Raw genomic sequence first — 18,366 nt, forward strand, 5'->3', positions numbered from 1 at the left:
GCAGAAAAAAACTTATATTAACCATTAATAATTCAAACTTATTTCAACATCTTTAAATGCCATGTTGCTTATAAAATTAACAGTGAAAGCGATGAAATGTATAGGCTTTGTTTGGATTGGCTTATAAAAAAAGTGCTTTTTTTAGTTTAGTAGAAGTGTTTTTGAAAAAAAGTGTTTCTCCAGAGTAAGTTAAGCACTTTTTGTATTTTCTGTTAGGATTAGTTTTTATGTAGAAACAGAAGCTGTAAAAATAAGCTAAAAAACAGTTTTTTTTTCATAAGCTGGTCATAACTAGCTTTTTTAAAAAAAATGTTTCTTCAGCTTTTTTTACAGCTTATGTTTTTTTTAGAAAAAACAATACAAAAAATATTTTTGGAACTCAGAAGTGCTTAATTTATACAAAAACACTTCTGGGTTTTCCAAAAATCAATCTAAACAAGGCCATAATCTTATTCATTAAAATATTAAATAAACAGATTATTATCTACAAAATATTAATAAGAATTAATACAAGATTCGAATTTTAAATTTATAATTCATCCTGAAGTTAATTCAAACAAAATTTAAATTAACATAATTAAGGTTTTTATTGATTTATTATTGAAAAGTAATATAAATAATTAGATGATAACTGTGTTTTAATGAAAGATTTGAATTATATGAAATAATATATACCTTTTTATACGATGAGCAAATGAATAAGAAAACATATATTTTCTGAAAAAAAATAAGGGAGAAAAAACAAAAAGAAAGAAGAGAAACAGAGAAGAGTAATAAAAAGAATGAGTAATAATGATACTGAATAGTAGGTAAAAATTATCTTGGTTAAAAATTTATATTGTAAAATGAATGTTAATAGAAAATGCGGCCTCATGTATATATATATATATACATATGTATATATTAAAAAGGAAAAATTCATAGTATTTAATTAAATATTAATAGGAATTTTCAATGTAGTTTCTTATAAGTACATTCATAGGGTGACCACGTGGCCGACATGCACACACCGCAAAAAAAGCCATCAGCAAATCACAGCCGTCCGATAATCTCACCGGTCACCACCAATTTTGGCGGGAAGAGAGTAACCATAACCATCAAATCAACAGACACCGCTGAGTTCCGTCACCGCCGGTACTCATAACCCGAATTAAACACGTGATGTAAAGTCGAAAGCAAAGAGCGCGTGGGCTAGACCGAGTCACGTGACTCTTGCGCCGCACGTCACTTGCGTGACCCATCAAATCTGATTTCCCAAAACTACCCCTATATTCAGCCAACAATCTTCAAGAAATCTGAGGGTATTAATGTCTTTTTATCCACAGTTTGAAACACGAATCGCGTGAATAAGAAATCCCAATTCCCACCCGCTTCTTTCAAGCATCTCTTCTTCGTCTCGCTCTCGCTCTCGCTCTCGCTCGCGCCATTGCCAACCTTGGAGCTCGATCAATGGAGGAAGGCCCAGTGGAGCTCGATTTCTTTGCATTGGAGAAGAAGGAACCAATCCCTATGGCTTCCCGTAGCTCCGTTCGTGGTCTCCAGGCCGCGATCTCTCGAATGAACCCTAATATCCTCCGATCCGTCATCGCCTCAGCTTCGATCCCTTCTTCTCCGTATGTTGGTCCTGATCCAGGGTTTTCTTCAAATATTTCTTGATCTTATGGTTATTGATTATCGATTTGGGTTTTTCAGGCCAGCATCGGAGAGCCCTGCCGGCACAGCTCGGTTGACGATCTTCTACAATGGTACTGTCGCCGTGTTTGATGTTCCGCATGATAAGGTATTAGGGTTTTGAGATTTCTCTCTTTCTCTGTGTCTTTGGGGAGGAAATCTAGGCATTGGATTGTTGATGTTGGTTTGATTTTGTTTAGGCGGAGATGATAATTAGAATGGCGGGTGAGGGAAATGCTGCTGGGGTTCTGGAGGATGGAGGTGAGTTTGATTCTAATGGTCTTCTTAGCTTTTTGTGAGGTGGTTTCATGGCGGTGTGATTAGTTTTTGAGATTTTTTTATAAGTTGAAAATGGTGTTTATGTAGATCTTCCACATGCCCGGAGAATTTCTCTGCGACGCTTCCTTGAGAAGCGGAAGGAAAGGTATTGCTTCTGTCCTTCTTGTAACCAACTTTGTTTTTAAAAAAATTATCTGAATAACTCTGTGATTTTTAGCATTTGTGGAATTTTTTCTGAAATATTAATTCTATATCATGCATTTGATGATTTCATGGAAATGGAAAAATTTTAATGTTGTTTTTTACCATATAAATAATTTTTTTAATTGATATAATTAGAGTTGATGAACTTTAATGAAAGCCATTAATTTTCTTAAGATATTGGTAGAAAAATGCTTTATTAATTATGCGGAACAGTTTTCTTTTTATGAAACTAACAATTCTTGTGTGTGTATATATTAACCTCGATAAATATTTTAGGTGAGATCTCACACCCACAACCAATATTATTATTGTTTTCATCAACTTTTTAATTCGAGATTTTTTATTGTATTATGTTCGTTTTCGGTAATAAGACCAGCTATCCTAGGACCTAGGCTCTGAATTTTGGTATATAATTTTTTTTTTAAATTGACAAAATTTTAATTTTTTTATTTTAAAAAATTAAAGTTTTGTCAATTTTTTTATAGGTTAATAATTAGCAAATAAGATCGTCATTAGCTGATGCATGAATGCATCATATTTTGTTTTGTTGGAAAGTAAAATAGTCGGTAAGGGGCCAAATGAAAACTAGAAAATAAATGAAAAGACGTGGAATATCGGATTTGTCAAGGGGTTGAAGAGCAAAAAGAACCCATGGCGGCGAGTCCAATGAACAGTGCATTGGTGAAGGGTGAACCCTAGAAATCTAAAAAAGTAGGCACGTGTTGATAAATTTACAGATTTGACGTTGATAATTAGAGAATATTGGTGGTGTTGTTTGCTCAGCTTGAGTTGATGGTTTTGACAAGAAAAGTTTCCGGATAAAGTAAAAGACCACGAGGTTTTATAACACAAAAAACTTATCAGGTCCCATCAGAGTAGCAAACTCTATCCTAACTTCTGTTGCCCAAAAAATGATAACTCTTTTCTAACATTTTGATGAATTTTTAATGCAAATATCTATATTTCAGGGATCAAAGTCTTTTGTTTTTCTATCAAACAATCATTTTTCATTGTAGATACAATTTGCATGTATAAGAAACTATATTTTGTTTTATTATTTGTGCTTTTAGATTTATGGATGGTAGGCAAGTGCAAAATTTTGTTTGAAGAGTTTTTTCAGAAAATATTATGAGAACCATGATACCATATTGGTTAAATGTTGCAATATAATTTCAACACATGCTGGATTATTTTTAAGATTGTGAAGTTAGTATAATAATACATATGCTTTTATTTGTTGGTTTGTATTTGAACTATATTTTGAGTTCCTATATCTATATCTATATTTATATGAAGAAGAAAGCTTTAAAGGAATGGAATTTTAGGAACAATTCTATGATGGATTTCAGAATAGTTTTGTATTTGAACACTGAATAAGTTTATTAACTTGTACTCGATGTTGGTGTTCGGAAGCTTTTATTCTTTTATGTACTATGTGTATGTTACTATGGAACTATTGTCAAGAAAAATGCCGTCTTAGATACATGATCCTAGTTATTTTTTAATGAGTTAGGTTACAGAACCTATATCTTTTTTTTTATTTGAAAATTTGCCACTACTTTTGAGTTTTGAGTAGAAGTTTTATATTGCTTTTAGTTTAGTTCATATAATTATTCTAAAATATCTACGTTTCATATTTTGAGTGGGTTTTGGTGGTGGTACAACTAATCTGAAACCAAGATACGGAGCATGTGCAAAATAAGCAAATATAAAAAATATATATATATATATATATATCATGCAATAGATTCAAACGGTTGGTGAAGTGGGTTAGGCCCCTAGGCTATTGTTAGGTGTAGTTGTCACGTTTTATTATTTCTCTTTTTTACGGGAAAATAATCAAGCTCTGATGTCGAATTAAAGCAAACGCTTTTCTAATTTGTTGTCGTTATATATAACATATAATTATGAATTCTTGATTTTTGGCATTGGATTAGGAGAGGAAAGAAAGAAAAACTCTCTATCTTTTCTCTATTATTTTTTTTGTACAATTTTATTATGCCTATACATTTCTCATGCACTACTGCTACTTTTATTTGTTTTTTTATAATATTATTTAGTGGTAGTCATTGTGATTGCACTGAATAAGCCACAACATGCTGAGCTGGACTTTCTTGTTTTTTATATTTGTTTGTGAAAGTCCATAAAGCCCACCGAAGTTGTGCTTGGAATTCACAGTTCCTTATGCCTTCAATTTTCTACATATAAAACATGATATAATGTGTCTTCTTGAACAGAGAACCGGATTCAAACCCTAGAAATTTAATTGAACTTGTGAAAAACATGCTTTTCAAGAACAGCGTTGTATCATTTCATGGGTCACATCATCATCATGAAAAGATGAGCATTTTTTCTGAAAAACTGACCCAACTCTGTCTTAAATTTATTTTGCAGATTGACTGCTGCTGTTCCATATGCAAGCAAACTGGGCGCCCAATCCCTTGACCATCTCACCTATTAATAATATGTCATGATTTATATTGGCGTTTATTTGGTTATATTAATTTTTGTTTTTTTTTTTCTTTCTCTTCGTTATTGGCGACTTATATTACTCTAATCATACATGCAAACAAAACATTGTAGGGTCCAAATGAAAGTTTGGGGTTCTATGGATGTTGCTATTGACTATTGGTTAGCTACTATTCTATTATTCATGTTATATCAGACACTTATATGTGGTTATTTGCAAGTAATTACTGCAAGTTGCTGTTTGAGAGTGATATCCATTCTCATATAAATTAAAGTTTTCGTTTTCTTTTTCTTGCTTTGTTTCTAAGTACATTGTTTATGTCCTTTTCTTAATTTATGTTTATTTCAACTTTATTTTTTTATAAGATGCTGATAAAAGATTATATTATATTATATGGGTAAATCATTTTTAGTTAAAAACTAGTACCTTGAGTATGTCAAAAGTAGTAGGAAAGATGGGTCACTAGAATGGTCCATTAATTAATAATTAAACTTTAGTGGGCCTAACCACTTTAAGGACTAACAAGTAAGTTGGGGGCCATTTGAATTAACAGTAAGTAAAATCATAATAAGCATTTTTAAAAGAAGCATTTAAGCAAATTTTTTTTTAAAAAATAAAGGTTAAAACAATTGGAAATATCATTGTAGTTTTCTGAATATAATTAAAAAAAAAAAAAAGAGAATCAAAATCAGGTTATAATGTTAATTTCTCATGCAAAAGATGGCTCATTTCTATAAAGCAGAATGATGTGTTGAACTTGAATGTATGTCAACAAGTTTATTTATTTATGTAAATTCTTAATTTCTCTTAAAAAAGGCTTTTGATTTGTGACATTTCTGATGATGGCCATGTAAGATGTCAAGTTCAGGAATTTTTATTAAAATTTCAAGCACAAGAAGGAAAAAAAATATGGGAATATGAAATCCTCCAAAATAAGTGATGTTCTTGTACTCTCTCTTGAGGAAATATAACAATGAGAAAATTTCACTTTATATTTTATTTCATTAAGATATATATATACACAAAATGGACAAATCACATCAGGAACATATTCACATCACTCTGCGTGATCTGAGATTTAAACCCACCTCGACAACAATATGAACACTTAACATAAGGGACTCGGTGTCAATAGACTAGGAGGTCATTGACTAATGTAAATATATTTTTTATTATTATAACAATACTTTAAAATTTATATCAATATAATTAAAGTGCTCATTATATCTTAAACTAACTAAAATGACTTATTTTTATTTTTAGAAATAATATATGAATTGAGTGGTAGTATGGTCATTTTACAAGTGAAAATAAAAACAAGTAATTTGATCATTATGACAATAAAGATAAGTATAGGGTGTGTGTGGAGGATGAAAATTAATAAATGATATTTCCAATGTTTATAAATATATACACCTATTGTATTATGATAGTAAACAAATAACATAAATTATTTGAAATCACATACTTCATATTAATAAGGATCATATTGTAATCTTTCTATCTCACAATCAAAGCAAAGAGATCTATTATTATATAAATAGCCCAACCCATAAAGAACTATCTATGTCAAGGCCCAAAATATATTCATAATTAATATTAACAATAATCCTATAAATAATTTTAAGTAATTGATTAATGTTTATGATCAATTTATCTACAATTTATTATATCTTGTGTATATAGAGATATATGGAGTTGTATAATTATATTATTTTTTTAGTATTTTTATATATACATAAGTGTTAAGATAATTTAAAATTTAATTGTATGTTATTCCTAACCAACCAAACAGATCAATATAATAGACACATTAATATCAAAATATGAATTAAACAAGTTGATAGTATATTTATCAAATTGATCCCTATGTTTTATATGCTCAATAGTTATAATAAACTTTTTAATTGTCATATAATTTATGTTTTTAGATTCATACAAGGTTTGCATGACACATTGGGCGAAGACCATTCTTTTAAAATATGCCTATCCCAATGACCATTGGGAGCAAAGATATATGTTCTTAATATCAATGTTTTGAAACCAAATTGACCTAGCTGGAAGGACCCGGTTCAATCGGACCCAGTCAAGTCACCATGTTGAGTCAACCCGGGTTTATAAATAATAAATATTATTTTAAATTTTCTAGATTCTTAAATGTTTATAACCTACTATAGTTAAGGTGGTTAGTTGTTTTTCAAGCAAATGTGATATCTTAGATTCAAATCTTATAATAAACATGTTGATATATATATATATATATATATTATAATAAATTTTTATACTTTCCTATAATTCAAAAAAATCATACTCCTCTTAAATCCACAAACACAAAAACATAAATAATTGTATGTATAACCTAATTAAATATCAATTAATACTAAACTTTTAAGAACCGAATCGGATTATTGGAATCAATTTTAAATCTGAGTTTACATTTTACACTATTTTTTTTATAAAGTCATCAAATATATGCATATGATTTACCTCATCCATATACATACTAATCATTATGCTTATAAATCATACTGATTTATTATATGATATTAAAAAACATTGAATTTATAATGGTTATTATTTTTTTATCTATAATTTAAATAAAAATATTTGTTAGTTATACTTTTTATTATTTTTTTAAAATTCTTAACAATTATAATACATATTATATATTTATATTTAATTAATACTAATGTATATATATATATATATTATTTATAACTGGGTAAACCCCTATTCGACCATTGATCCGTCAGCCAGAAGCCTTTCAGGGTCACACCCTCAGATAGGGTTTCAAAACATTGCTTAATATTGACTAGCATAGATGCTTGTGCTTATCCTATGGATTTAATTTAATGATACAAATTATTTAAAAACAAATTAAAAAAATCACTTAAAAAAACAAATAGATAAATTTAATAAAATAATAACAAATAATATAATATACAAACAATAAAAACAAAAATATCACATATATATATAATATATTAAAAACAATAAAAAAATAAAATAAACAAAATCATGTCTATATTTATATATATATATATATATTATATATTAATATAATATAGGCATTGAGAGAAAGGAACGGTGGGTGATGTAGGACCCAGTCAACTAAAAAAACCAATTAGAATAAACAAATGGCAGCGAGAGAGATTTAGGTACTATTAAATATGACCTATGTATGTACATATATATATTTCATGAATGGTATATATATATATATATATATGATGCATCTTCTTTGTATTTTCATATAGTTTTAATCTAGAAACATTGATGCAAACCGTTGAATTTTTATCTAATAGTTATGCACTGTTTAATAAATAATATCACTGTTATTATGAATATTTGAACCGTTCAACCCTATTTTTATTATACCTACAGCAACCTTCTACAAACAAATCAACAACTAATGAATCAAAACTAAACTTTAATTAACTTTCACTGTACATATTTCTATGAACGGACACAAATTGGGATGCACAGTATTTTTATCTAAAATGTTCAATCCTATATCTACTACACTTACAACAACTTTTTAAAAGCAAACCAACAACTAATGAACCCAAATTAAACTCCAATTAACTCTCACCTTACACCCTTCTACAACTGTCCATAGTTGATGTTTTCTCATATATATATATATATATATATTAAATTTCGGTAAAAAAAATATTTTTATTTAATGTGGCATAAAAAAGATAAACATGTTTTTTGAAAATCAGTTTGATGGACTCAAATTAATTATGAATTAATAGAGTTATTGAATTGTAAAAACGTTTTTAAAGAAAAATGTGTGGAGTGGAATTGCCAATTGTCATAAAAAGATAGAGATTGAGACATGAATATCGAAGCAATTATTGTATTTTCAAATTATTCTTCGAACCAGATCTTTTGAATCCCACAGTAGTACCCATAAGTACAATTTTTTTTTAATTTTTTTCGTCTGATATTTATTTATTTTTTAATTATCTATTATTTTTATTTTTGTTGTGTGTATTATTTATTTGAAATTTGTAAATTACCAATTTTTTTTTGTTTTATTTGTATTGAGTCTTTTGCATAAAGTATTTGTTTAAAAAAAGATCTTCGATCAAATCCCAAAACTCCCGCAAAGTGAGAGCATATGTGTTTATTGAGCTTATTTCATAACTGTGTATATCTTTAACATACGTTTGTTGTTTTTATTTAAAAAAATAAAAATAAAAATATGTAATTGTGACCATTTGATGACGATACAAAAGTGTCAAAAATCAATGCATAAATTAAATAAAAATATATAAATATTTACTAATCACTAAGAAAGTGAAGCATTTGTTGTAGAGTGGATGATTTGATCATGTCAAAGTAGGTTGGCTAAATTGTTTCAAAAAGAAAAATTAATTGAATGGCAACTTGGAACATGCACACGCCAAAATATCTTAATCAAGGGACCATAGCATTTATTTCTAAAATTTAATGACTTTGTTGTTGATGATGACAAATGATATTAAATTGGAAGGAAATTTTGGTTGCAAAAAGATTTATTATGTGTCCTTGTGGATGCATGAACATCATTCATATTGAATAAATAAATTTTAAATATTATTATATTTCCCAAGCTTGACTTCATTAGATATTTTAGAAACTTTCAAGTGTGGCCTATTGATGAATATAATAATTTATTGGTCTAAGCATTGAATTTAATGGCAACGAAAAGTTGTCATTGAGTCATTCAAAAATTTTAGTTCAATGACTTTTTGAAATACAGACCTTATCCAATTGAGAATAAAAAGAAAATTGCTCCCAAAAATCCTCAATTAATCCCTTTAGGCAAAGTAACCCTTTTAGCCCTCCTATTTAATTTATACTATTTGAATCCCTCAATTTTTTTAATTTGATAATGTTAGTCCAAAAATTCACTAGTGTTAGTTTTGATAAAACTTAATAGGAATAATCTTTATAAAAACTCGAATCTTCTTATTAAAAATTGTTTGGGAACAAGAAAAGATAGCAGCAATATACTTGCATTTCAATCCATTGAGCTTGGGAACCCTAATTAGAGAAAATCATTTATAAGAGAAAATCAAATACGGCAATATATATATATATATATACATACAATTATTAATGTGATTCATGAATGTTTACACAGCCTAATTAAGACATATATTTTATTAAATCCCCAGATAATTTGTAATCCACATTCTAACAATCTTTCACTTGACTACGCCATGTTAGTTGTACAAGTTTATATATATATATATATATATGATAAATAGACAATAAGTGCTCCATTCAAGAATTATCAAGAATTATCAGGGATATGCACAAATGTAAAGTATAACTTAATAAGCACTGTGCTCATATCTTAGGTGAGTTTTTGGGTTTGATCTCAGATTCTCCTATAAGTAAATATTTTACACAAAAAACTAGATACCAATAGATTAAAATAATATTGTCATAATTTTATATATTGATTATATATCATAATATATGAAGATGTACCAATAGTCCTTGCAATATGAAAAACAATGTACTCTGACCCTTCAACTTATACCATTATGTTCTCTTGGGTTTGACTTACATGACGATAATTCTATCAATTAGTATTAAATTAATGTTTTTATACTACGTATAAATTTTGATAATAGTTTGATGACATGTAAGCAAGCATGTACGTAAGAATGTACGTATGCATGTACTTTATTTCTCCTAAACATAGTTTTTTTAAAAAAAAATTGTAGTCACTAACGTTGGCACATTTCAAATATTTAAGATTAATTTAGAAGAAAGTGATGCTTTCAATTTAATTTAAGTTTTTTTTTTGTTGATGATGTGGCAACAAATGGCAAGTCAACTATAGAGTTTGACCTTTATATTATCTGCATTAAATCCTCTTGTAAGGTAAAAATTAAAAAAAGCTATACAAATTAAAGACTGTATAATAATAAAATGTTGATAATAAAATCATATTTTTTTCAAAAATTAATAGCCTTTTCTGGGGTGAAAATTATTAGGAAAAATTTCAAAAAAAGATAAAATTATGCTTTTTCAGTTTTGAAAAAAAAGGACTGTTTTTTTTTAGCTATATGATTTCTCCCGCTAGCAAAAATAAAAGAAAAACCCTTAATAAGGTGTTAACAGTGTTAACTCAAATGGGTAAAATTATTATTTTATTTAAAAATCGTCTCATTTAACATTAAAATAAAATCTCAAAAATATTAACTTAACAAATTTAAAAATAAAAAATCATGTTTTTTTTTCTTTCCTCGAAATATTTGCTTGGAGATAAGAAAAATATTTGAGAGTAGTTTTTTTTTTTTTTTCAAATATTAAATTGGATTTAATTAAAATTAATAAATTTTATATTTTAAAATTTAAAATTTAATTTTGATTAATAAAATTAAAAAATATTTATTATTAAACATAGTTTTACATCAAAACATTATAAATTTTGATATATTTGACAATGTATTTCAGTAAAAAGATAGTTGAAAATATAAAATTCCCAGCCAGTAAATATAGTAACGATTACAACCTTATTACTGTTATCAATAAAAGAAAATTACACAAATTCCTGTCAATAAAATTCTGAAATCACATTCTTAATAATCTTATTGTGAACTCTATTGTAAGATTTGTGAGTCAACCAACTCCTAAATATTAAATCATTTGGTGTTTGTGGTTTATGATTTAGAGTTTATGGAGAGTTATTAGGTTATTATTTATAATTTATGGTTTAGATAATAAAAATAAAATTTTATTTAAAAAAAGCTAAGATTCAGGAGAGAGAAAAATTAATATGGATGTTTTAATGTGGGTGCCAACATATCATCCATGTTATTCACAAAAGCTATTCAAGAAACTTACGTTTTTACTCGTTCAATATATGTGGCAACATAAGCATATAAACTTAATATTCAAAAAATGGAAAAACTATTGTATCTAGTTTACTCTGCATTTCTTTTTATTTATTTATTTATTTTTACTAGGAAACAATAGCTTAAACAAACAAACTCTTTCTTCTTCTTCTTCTTCTTATTATTATTATTATTATTATTATTATACAAAACTAGAAACTACAATTTTTTTTTTTAAATACAAAAAACACATATACAAATATAAGCACAATATCTACTCTAGTCTCCTATCCTATGTCTTTACTAAGTAACACAAAAAATTTTACTCTCAAAACGAAGGATTTTTTATACTATTACATTCAGTGTATTTTAAAATCAAAGACATTAAAAATCTAGTAAACCAAACTTTAAAGAAATTGTCTAAAACCAAATCAATGACAATAATAAGTACTATTATATTTTATTTATTTATTTATTTTTTTTTGAGAAAAGCGACAAGCGCCGGAACCCAGGGACGAACACGTGGGGGAGCAACGCTTACCATCGAACCGTGCCCTCACCTTGCGCGAGATGGGGATCGAACTCGGAGAGCCACGCTCGACACTTGAAGCGAATACCCTACGCAAGAGACCCGATGTTAATAGACCGAATGGTCGTTGGCTGTACTATTACATTTTCACCCTTATATTATTATTATTATTATTAACAAAAAAAAATAATAATAATTTGATTAAGTCCAAAATGGAGGAAGAGGTGAGAAGAAGTAGAGAAGAAGAGGGCTCTTCGGTCAACGCATCCATCACTACTTCTTCATGTCAACGTTCAATTCTCTTTCTCCTTCCACTCTCTCTCTCTCTCGAGACGCCATTGATGACCCCAAGCTCTCTCCTTTTCAATTCCATATAAATCTACGCCCCCCTCTCCCATTCCTACTTGTCCTTCCCATCTCTCTCTCTCTTTCTTTCTGTGTCTTTGGGGTTTGATTCATTGTTGAGAGTGATAATGGTGAGACTACCTTACTTTACTGCTCTGACGACGCTCTTCAGCTATGGTTTGCTGTTCGCGTTTGGCCAGATGAGAGATCTCTTCCGCAAGATCCTTGATCTTCCTAAATCCAAGAAAGTTCAGGTGATTTTCGATTTTTTTCTTCTCTGAATCTTGGGTTTGTGTGGTTTTTTGTTTTAAATCTGTGAGAATTTTTGGATATGGTTTTTTAAAGGTTTGATCTTTTGTAGGGGTATGCGCCGATCTGTTTAGGGCTTGAGGATTTCTATACTCGCCGTCTTTATCTCCGGGCCCAGGTGTGTTTTTCTCCTGCTTTTTTTTTTTTTGCTTGAATTGCGATGGTTTTTTTCCGGATTAGGGTTATCTCAAAAAGATTGATTTCTGGTATCAATTTTGTCCTACTCTACAAAAAGTTAGCAGATTCTATTAAGCATGACGTTTTTTCTGTTGAATGTGTATGATCCTGGTCAGTAGGAAAATAAAGATTTTGTGGAATTATGATTCTTGTCTTCCATGAAATATGATTTTTGGTAGGTATAAAGTGTGTAATAGCTAGAGTGATACACTTGTGTTGTTTTCGATGAAAAACTACTTCTGAACGAGATTGATTAGTTGGAATGAATTCTTTCTGCTTATATATCATGTTCTGAATGAACTCTTCTTTTATATATGTATGGAAGTATGTATGTATGTATGTATGTATTTGTTGCCAATGGGCTTTGAATTGAGGACTCTCATGTATGAAGAGCTTTGAAGGTTTTGCTCAAATCTTTCTGTTTGCCAGGACTGTTTTGGCCGACCTATTGCGAGTGCTCCAGATTCTTGGATAGATGTGGTTGACCGTTATTCAAATGACAATAACAAGACATTGCAGTAAGTTTTGCCATCCGATATTTCACTGAATTTCATTGCTTTGTTTTACTGCCTGTAGTATTGATTATATTGCCACTTAAGATATGCTTAATGGTTGAGTTTCGAACCATTTATGCGCGTAGTGTTAGAGAATTAAGTCCTATAATAAACATTCCCATTTGCATTTTGTACTGAGGACTTCTTCACTATAATGCAGCCGGACCTCAAATATTACTAAATGTCTGAACCTTGGATCATACAACTACCTTGGTTTTGCTGCGGCTGATGAATATTGCACACCGCGTGTTATTGAGTCTCTGAAGCAATATTCTCCCGGTACCTGCAGTGTCCGAGTTGATGGAGGTATGAATATTTATTCTACACAACTTGTTAGGGCGGACAATTTCCATCCATTTAGAGTTATGTTGATTCTGATCTCTGATGCATCAGGCACCACTAAACTGCACACTGAATTGGAGGAGTTGGCGGCTCGATTTGTTGGAAAGCCAGCTGCTATCCTTTTTGGCATGGGTTATGTGACAAACTCTGCTATTATCCCTGCTCTGATTGGCAAGGTTTGTAGTGACTTCATTCTATCAGAGTGAAAAGAAATGGAACACACAGTTGTACTTATCCGACTATCTTTTTGCTGATGGGATGTTCACTCTTCGTGATTGTATCTTCAGGGAGGGCTGATAATCAGTGATTCTTTAAACCATAACTCTATTGTCAATGGTGCTAGAGGATCAGGTGCAACTGTGCGGGTTTTCCAACATAACAGTGAGTTCAACGATATTCCTGCATTATTGAAGTTCGTTTAACTGTATTTGCATTGTGGTGAATCTTACAATTTTATATATTGCACTTGTAGCTCCATCTCACTTGGAGGAGGTTCTGAGAGAGCAGATTGCCGAGGGGCAGCCTCGGACACATAGGCCATGGAAGAAGATTATTGTTATACTGGAGGGAATCTATAGCATGGAAGGGGAGCTTTGCAAACTTCCAGAAATCATGGCCGTCTGCAAGAAATATAAGGTATAAACACATTGACATGGCTATGTTTTCCATTTTCACTCACATTCTGGGTTCTATGTAGTTTTCATAATGGTTTACCAACCGTTCATTGTAATCAATTTCACTTGGGCATTATCATCTTCCTATGAGAGCCTGGCGGTCACAGCAGTTGTTTTTCTGTTCTGGCTTGAAAATGTTAAACTTAAATCGTTGTTATTATATTTTGAAATAGGCATACACATACTTGGATGAGGCCCATAGCATTGGTGCAATTGGAAAAACAGGCAGAGGTGTTTGTGAGCTTTTAGGTGTGGATCCGGCTGACGTTGATATCATGATGGGAACTTTCACAAAATCATTTGGATCTTGTGGAGGATACATTGCAGCATCCAAGGTTCAAATTTCTTAAATTTTGAGCAATTGCTTTCATGAAATAGCAAATGCTTTTAGCTAAAATTGTAAAACCTGAACTAATTCTTCTTTCTTTTGTTCTCAGGAAATTATCCAATACTTAAAGCACACTTGCCCAGCGCATCTTTATGGGACATCCATGTCACCACCTGCAGTACAACAAGTTATATCAGCTATCAAGGTTATTCTCGGCGAGGATGGATCTAACAGAGGTAAATTAGGATTACTCCAGGTTTATTAGTTTTCACTTTTGACAGCATTCTATTCAATTCTTCAGTCTGGGAAATGACTTATTTGAAAATTTAACTGTTTTAGGGGCTCAAAAGTTAGCACAAATTCGTGATAACAGCAATTTCTTCCGATCAGAGCTTCATAAGATGGGTTTTGAGGTTCTTGGTGACGAGGACTCTCCAGTTATGCCCATAATGCTTTACAATCCAGCAAAAATCCCTGCCTTCTCTAGGGAATGTCTTAAACAGAATGTGAGTAGTTCTTACTATGTTACATGCATACTACACTGTTTAGTCCCATTTCCATGTTATGTTTGTTGCATCCTTCTCTCCTTCCAGGGTTTAACTTACACTATTATTCTGTTTATTACTCATATGATGAGCGAACATTCAACTAGTTGTCATCTTTGTGGCAACAAATTCATTTTTTTCAGGGTTCACAATCAGCTTCTAACTCAGTTTGTGTTTTATGAATGTCATCATTTTATTAGATCTATCCTCTTTGTGCATTTCATTTACTTAATCTTTACTAGATCTCTCTTTTGCGTTGTGATAGTAGCATCTTATTGCACTGAAGCAGTGAAAATGCATGGTGGTTTTGATATTCGCCATTGGTCTTTATTGTCTGTGCTCTAATATGGAAAGCGTTTTGACCGATGAGAGCTTGGTCATGTCCACCCTCACACATTTATCGTTTGACTGTTTTGACCGATGAGAACTTGGTCATGTCCACCCTCACACATTTTGTCTTTTGCTTCCTTTTTCTCATGTTCATATGCATTCCATGAATCATATGTAAGCAGTTTGCAGTTTACACATTCACTTCACATACATCATTCAAATCTCCATCTCCTGAATTTTTTTTCCGAGTCAACATCTCAATATCTCTACATTTTTAGGTCGCGGTGGTTACTGTCGCATTCCCGGCCACTCCACTTCTCCTCGCAAGGGCTCGTATCTGCATTTCGGCTTCACATTCCCGGGAAGACCTTATGAAAGGCTTGGAGGTACACACAATCCGCCAGTCATTCACGATTTCTGTTTCATTCTGAATAAAATACGAATTCATCCACCACGACCTCCAAATTCCAATTCTCTTGCATTGATCTTTGCAGGTTCTTAGCAAAGTCGGTGACCTTGTTGGGATCAAATACTTCCCTGTTGAATCCGAGAATTCTCATGCTGAGGCAAAGCTGAAGAAGTTAGAGTAGAAATTCTCCAATCCTGGAAAACCAGACAAAGTGAGAGGAAGGAAAACCATCATGCTCAATCTGTTGTTCATATATCTGAATTCCGAAGCAGGACTTTTCGACTGACAATTAATACATGTGTATATTAAGTCTAAGTGGCGATCGTTTGTTTGGTTTTTACTTTAGTTTGGATTATTGTATCGTTCTTGCGGAGTCACGAACTTATCTACAAGAAAATAATCAGGCATTGTTGTAGTATTGATGTGCTTCAAATTGCAGAGAAACTTTGGTTCTTTCATGATTTTGGCACACAACAATGTGAAATATGTTTGTTTCTTTGTAATCTCACAATCCTTGTGATTTTTTTATTTTTTATTTTTTTTATTTTAGTTCAATGAATGTAATTTATCCAAATTTATTTAGTAAATCTTAAACTTTTAGAATTTGTTTGTATATAAATAATATATATATATATATATATATTTACAATACTGATGAGTTTGATTAGTATTTATGTAATTACAAAATCAACTTATGTTGGATTTATTGTTTAGAATTACAAGTCTATGATTACATGGTTTATTAAATTATTTTTTAATTTTATGAAAAGCAATTTCTTAATTTTTTTAAAAATACATATATATATATATATATATTTAAATGCTCGGGCCAACAGCAGTGAGTTCCTGATTGTTGTTTGTGTACATATGCGGTAGAGTCATTTATAGTCGTTGGATCATCAACAACTATTGTTTATATAAATATTATACAAATTCATCATTTACGATACTGTGTATTAATGTGTAATACACTAATACGGTTTTAACTGATGATATATTACTCTTTCATATTATTAAAAAATTAGAATGATCGATTTATATATGGACCATAATCCTCATACCCATCTCTAATTTCCCTTAATATCTGGCACAATAAGTCTAATTGGCAATATAAATTTATGCTATTACGTAAATCTATTTCTAAAACGTACTGGCCATACTTATGATGATAAATATCTCTAATATAATTTTATAACTCTACTGAATTCATAATTAGATTGGAATAAATACTGGGATTAAATCTAAGATTATTCTTACTAGTTCCATGGATTATTGCCGTAGCGAAATTCAAAGGAACTTATAATAATAACTAATTTACCTATTAGATTATCTATAGTAGAAGTTGGAATAAAGACTAAAATTAAATCTAAGATTAATCCTACTAGTTCAATGGATTATTGCCGTAGTGAAACCCAAGGGAACTTATAATAATAACTAATTTACCTACTAGATTATCTATAGTGGAAGCTGGAATAAAGACTGAAATTAAATCTAAGATTAATCCTACTAGTTTCATAGATTATTGCCGTAGCGAAACCAAAGAGAATTTATAATAATAACTAATTTACCTACTATATTATCTATAGTAAAATCTGGAATAAAGACTGAAATTAAATTTAAGATTAATCTTGCAGAAATATAAACTATTTTAACTTCTAGAATTATATTTGCTGGAATAAAAACTACTTTAGCAATTATAACTACTTTAATCATTAAACTATTTTCTTTAACCATTTTATGAGAATTCCGTACTCAGCACTTAGGAGTGTCTTAATAAAATAATCCTTGTCACCTTCCCTTCATTTCCTGGATTCATGTCTTACCTCTGATGTCATTACCTCATGTTACCAGATTTCAGTTTTTCTCTTCTTGCCAAGGTATTAGTTTTCTTACTATTTGCCTCAGCTGCAAGTCTACAAAAACAAGGTAGATGATCATATAATATCATATAGTCCTTCAAGCATCGAATCTACGCTACTCTTTTCCCCTCAAATGGTCACTTGCCTCAAAGGGTACTTTCTTTGCCGGTCCTTTAGCTTTAAGAATATATGATATAATAGACATCATACCTTATTTGTTCAACCTGGTTCGGCGTCGGTCAGCCTAAATACTTCACCTCACAACTGGCACGACTTACTTCACCTATCACCCTTCACCATGACAGTTTGACATCTTCACCAACCTAATGGTTAGAGGCTATCCTTGGTTGCTTACCATCAAACGTTGGCAAGGATTACTCCATTAGACCTCCCTTTCCCTTTCGGGAGAGAGAACTAAGTTAACAAAAATCTAATATTGGATCTTGAGATTTTTGGAATGGAGATAGTCACAAAATTGGGTAAGGATTTTTGGGAAGGA

At 30.4% G+C, this 18,366-nt stretch overlaps 2 protein-coding genes across 2 annotated transcripts; both read left to right on the forward strand.

Annotated features, from left to right (window-relative positions):
• The first annotated feature begins 1,364 nt into the window (after positions 1 to 1,364).
• LOC120270137 (protein TIFY 9) lies at positions 1,365 to 4,767 on the forward strand. Its single transcript, XM_039277163.1, has 5 exons — positions 1,365 to 1,613; positions 1,693 to 1,780; positions 1,872 to 1,932; positions 2,038 to 2,095; positions 4,549 to 4,767. Exons 1-5 carry the CDS (start codon positions 1,450 to 1,452, stop codon positions 4,613 to 4,615), a joined length of 438 nt encoding a protein of 145 aa, XP_039133097.1. The 5' UTR covers positions 1,365 to 1,449; the 3' UTR covers positions 4,616 to 4,767.
• Positions 4,768 to 12,222: 7,455 nt separating this feature from the next.
• Positions 12,223 to 16,511, forward strand: LOC120270633 (long chain base biosynthesis protein 2d-like). The gene is made up of 12 exons (XM_039277689.1): positions 12,223 to 12,594; positions 12,702 to 12,767; positions 13,256 to 13,344; positions 13,541 to 13,686; positions 13,774 to 13,898; positions 14,010 to 14,103; positions 14,195 to 14,358; positions 14,570 to 14,731; positions 14,834 to 14,960; positions 15,064 to 15,230; positions 15,878 to 15,985; positions 16,094 to 16,511. The coding sequence occupies exons 1-12, from the start codon at positions 12,469 to 12,471 to the stop codon at positions 16,187 to 16,189; spliced, it is 1,470 nt and encodes a 489-aa protein (XP_039133623.1). The 5' UTR covers positions 12,223 to 12,468; the 3' UTR covers positions 16,190 to 16,511.
• The last annotated feature ends 1,855 nt before the right edge of the window (positions 16,512 to 18,366 follow it).

This window comes from Dioscorea cayenensis, chromosome 10, assembly GCF_009730915.1.
Source record: "Dioscorea cayenensis subsp. rotundata cultivar TDr96_F1 chromosome 10, TDr96_F1_v2_PseudoChromosome.rev07_lg8_w22 25.fasta, whole genome shotgun sequence".
Classification (NCBI taxonomy): domain Eukaryota; kingdom Viridiplantae; phylum Streptophyta; class Magnoliopsida; order Dioscoreales; family Dioscoreaceae; genus Dioscorea; species Dioscorea cayenensis.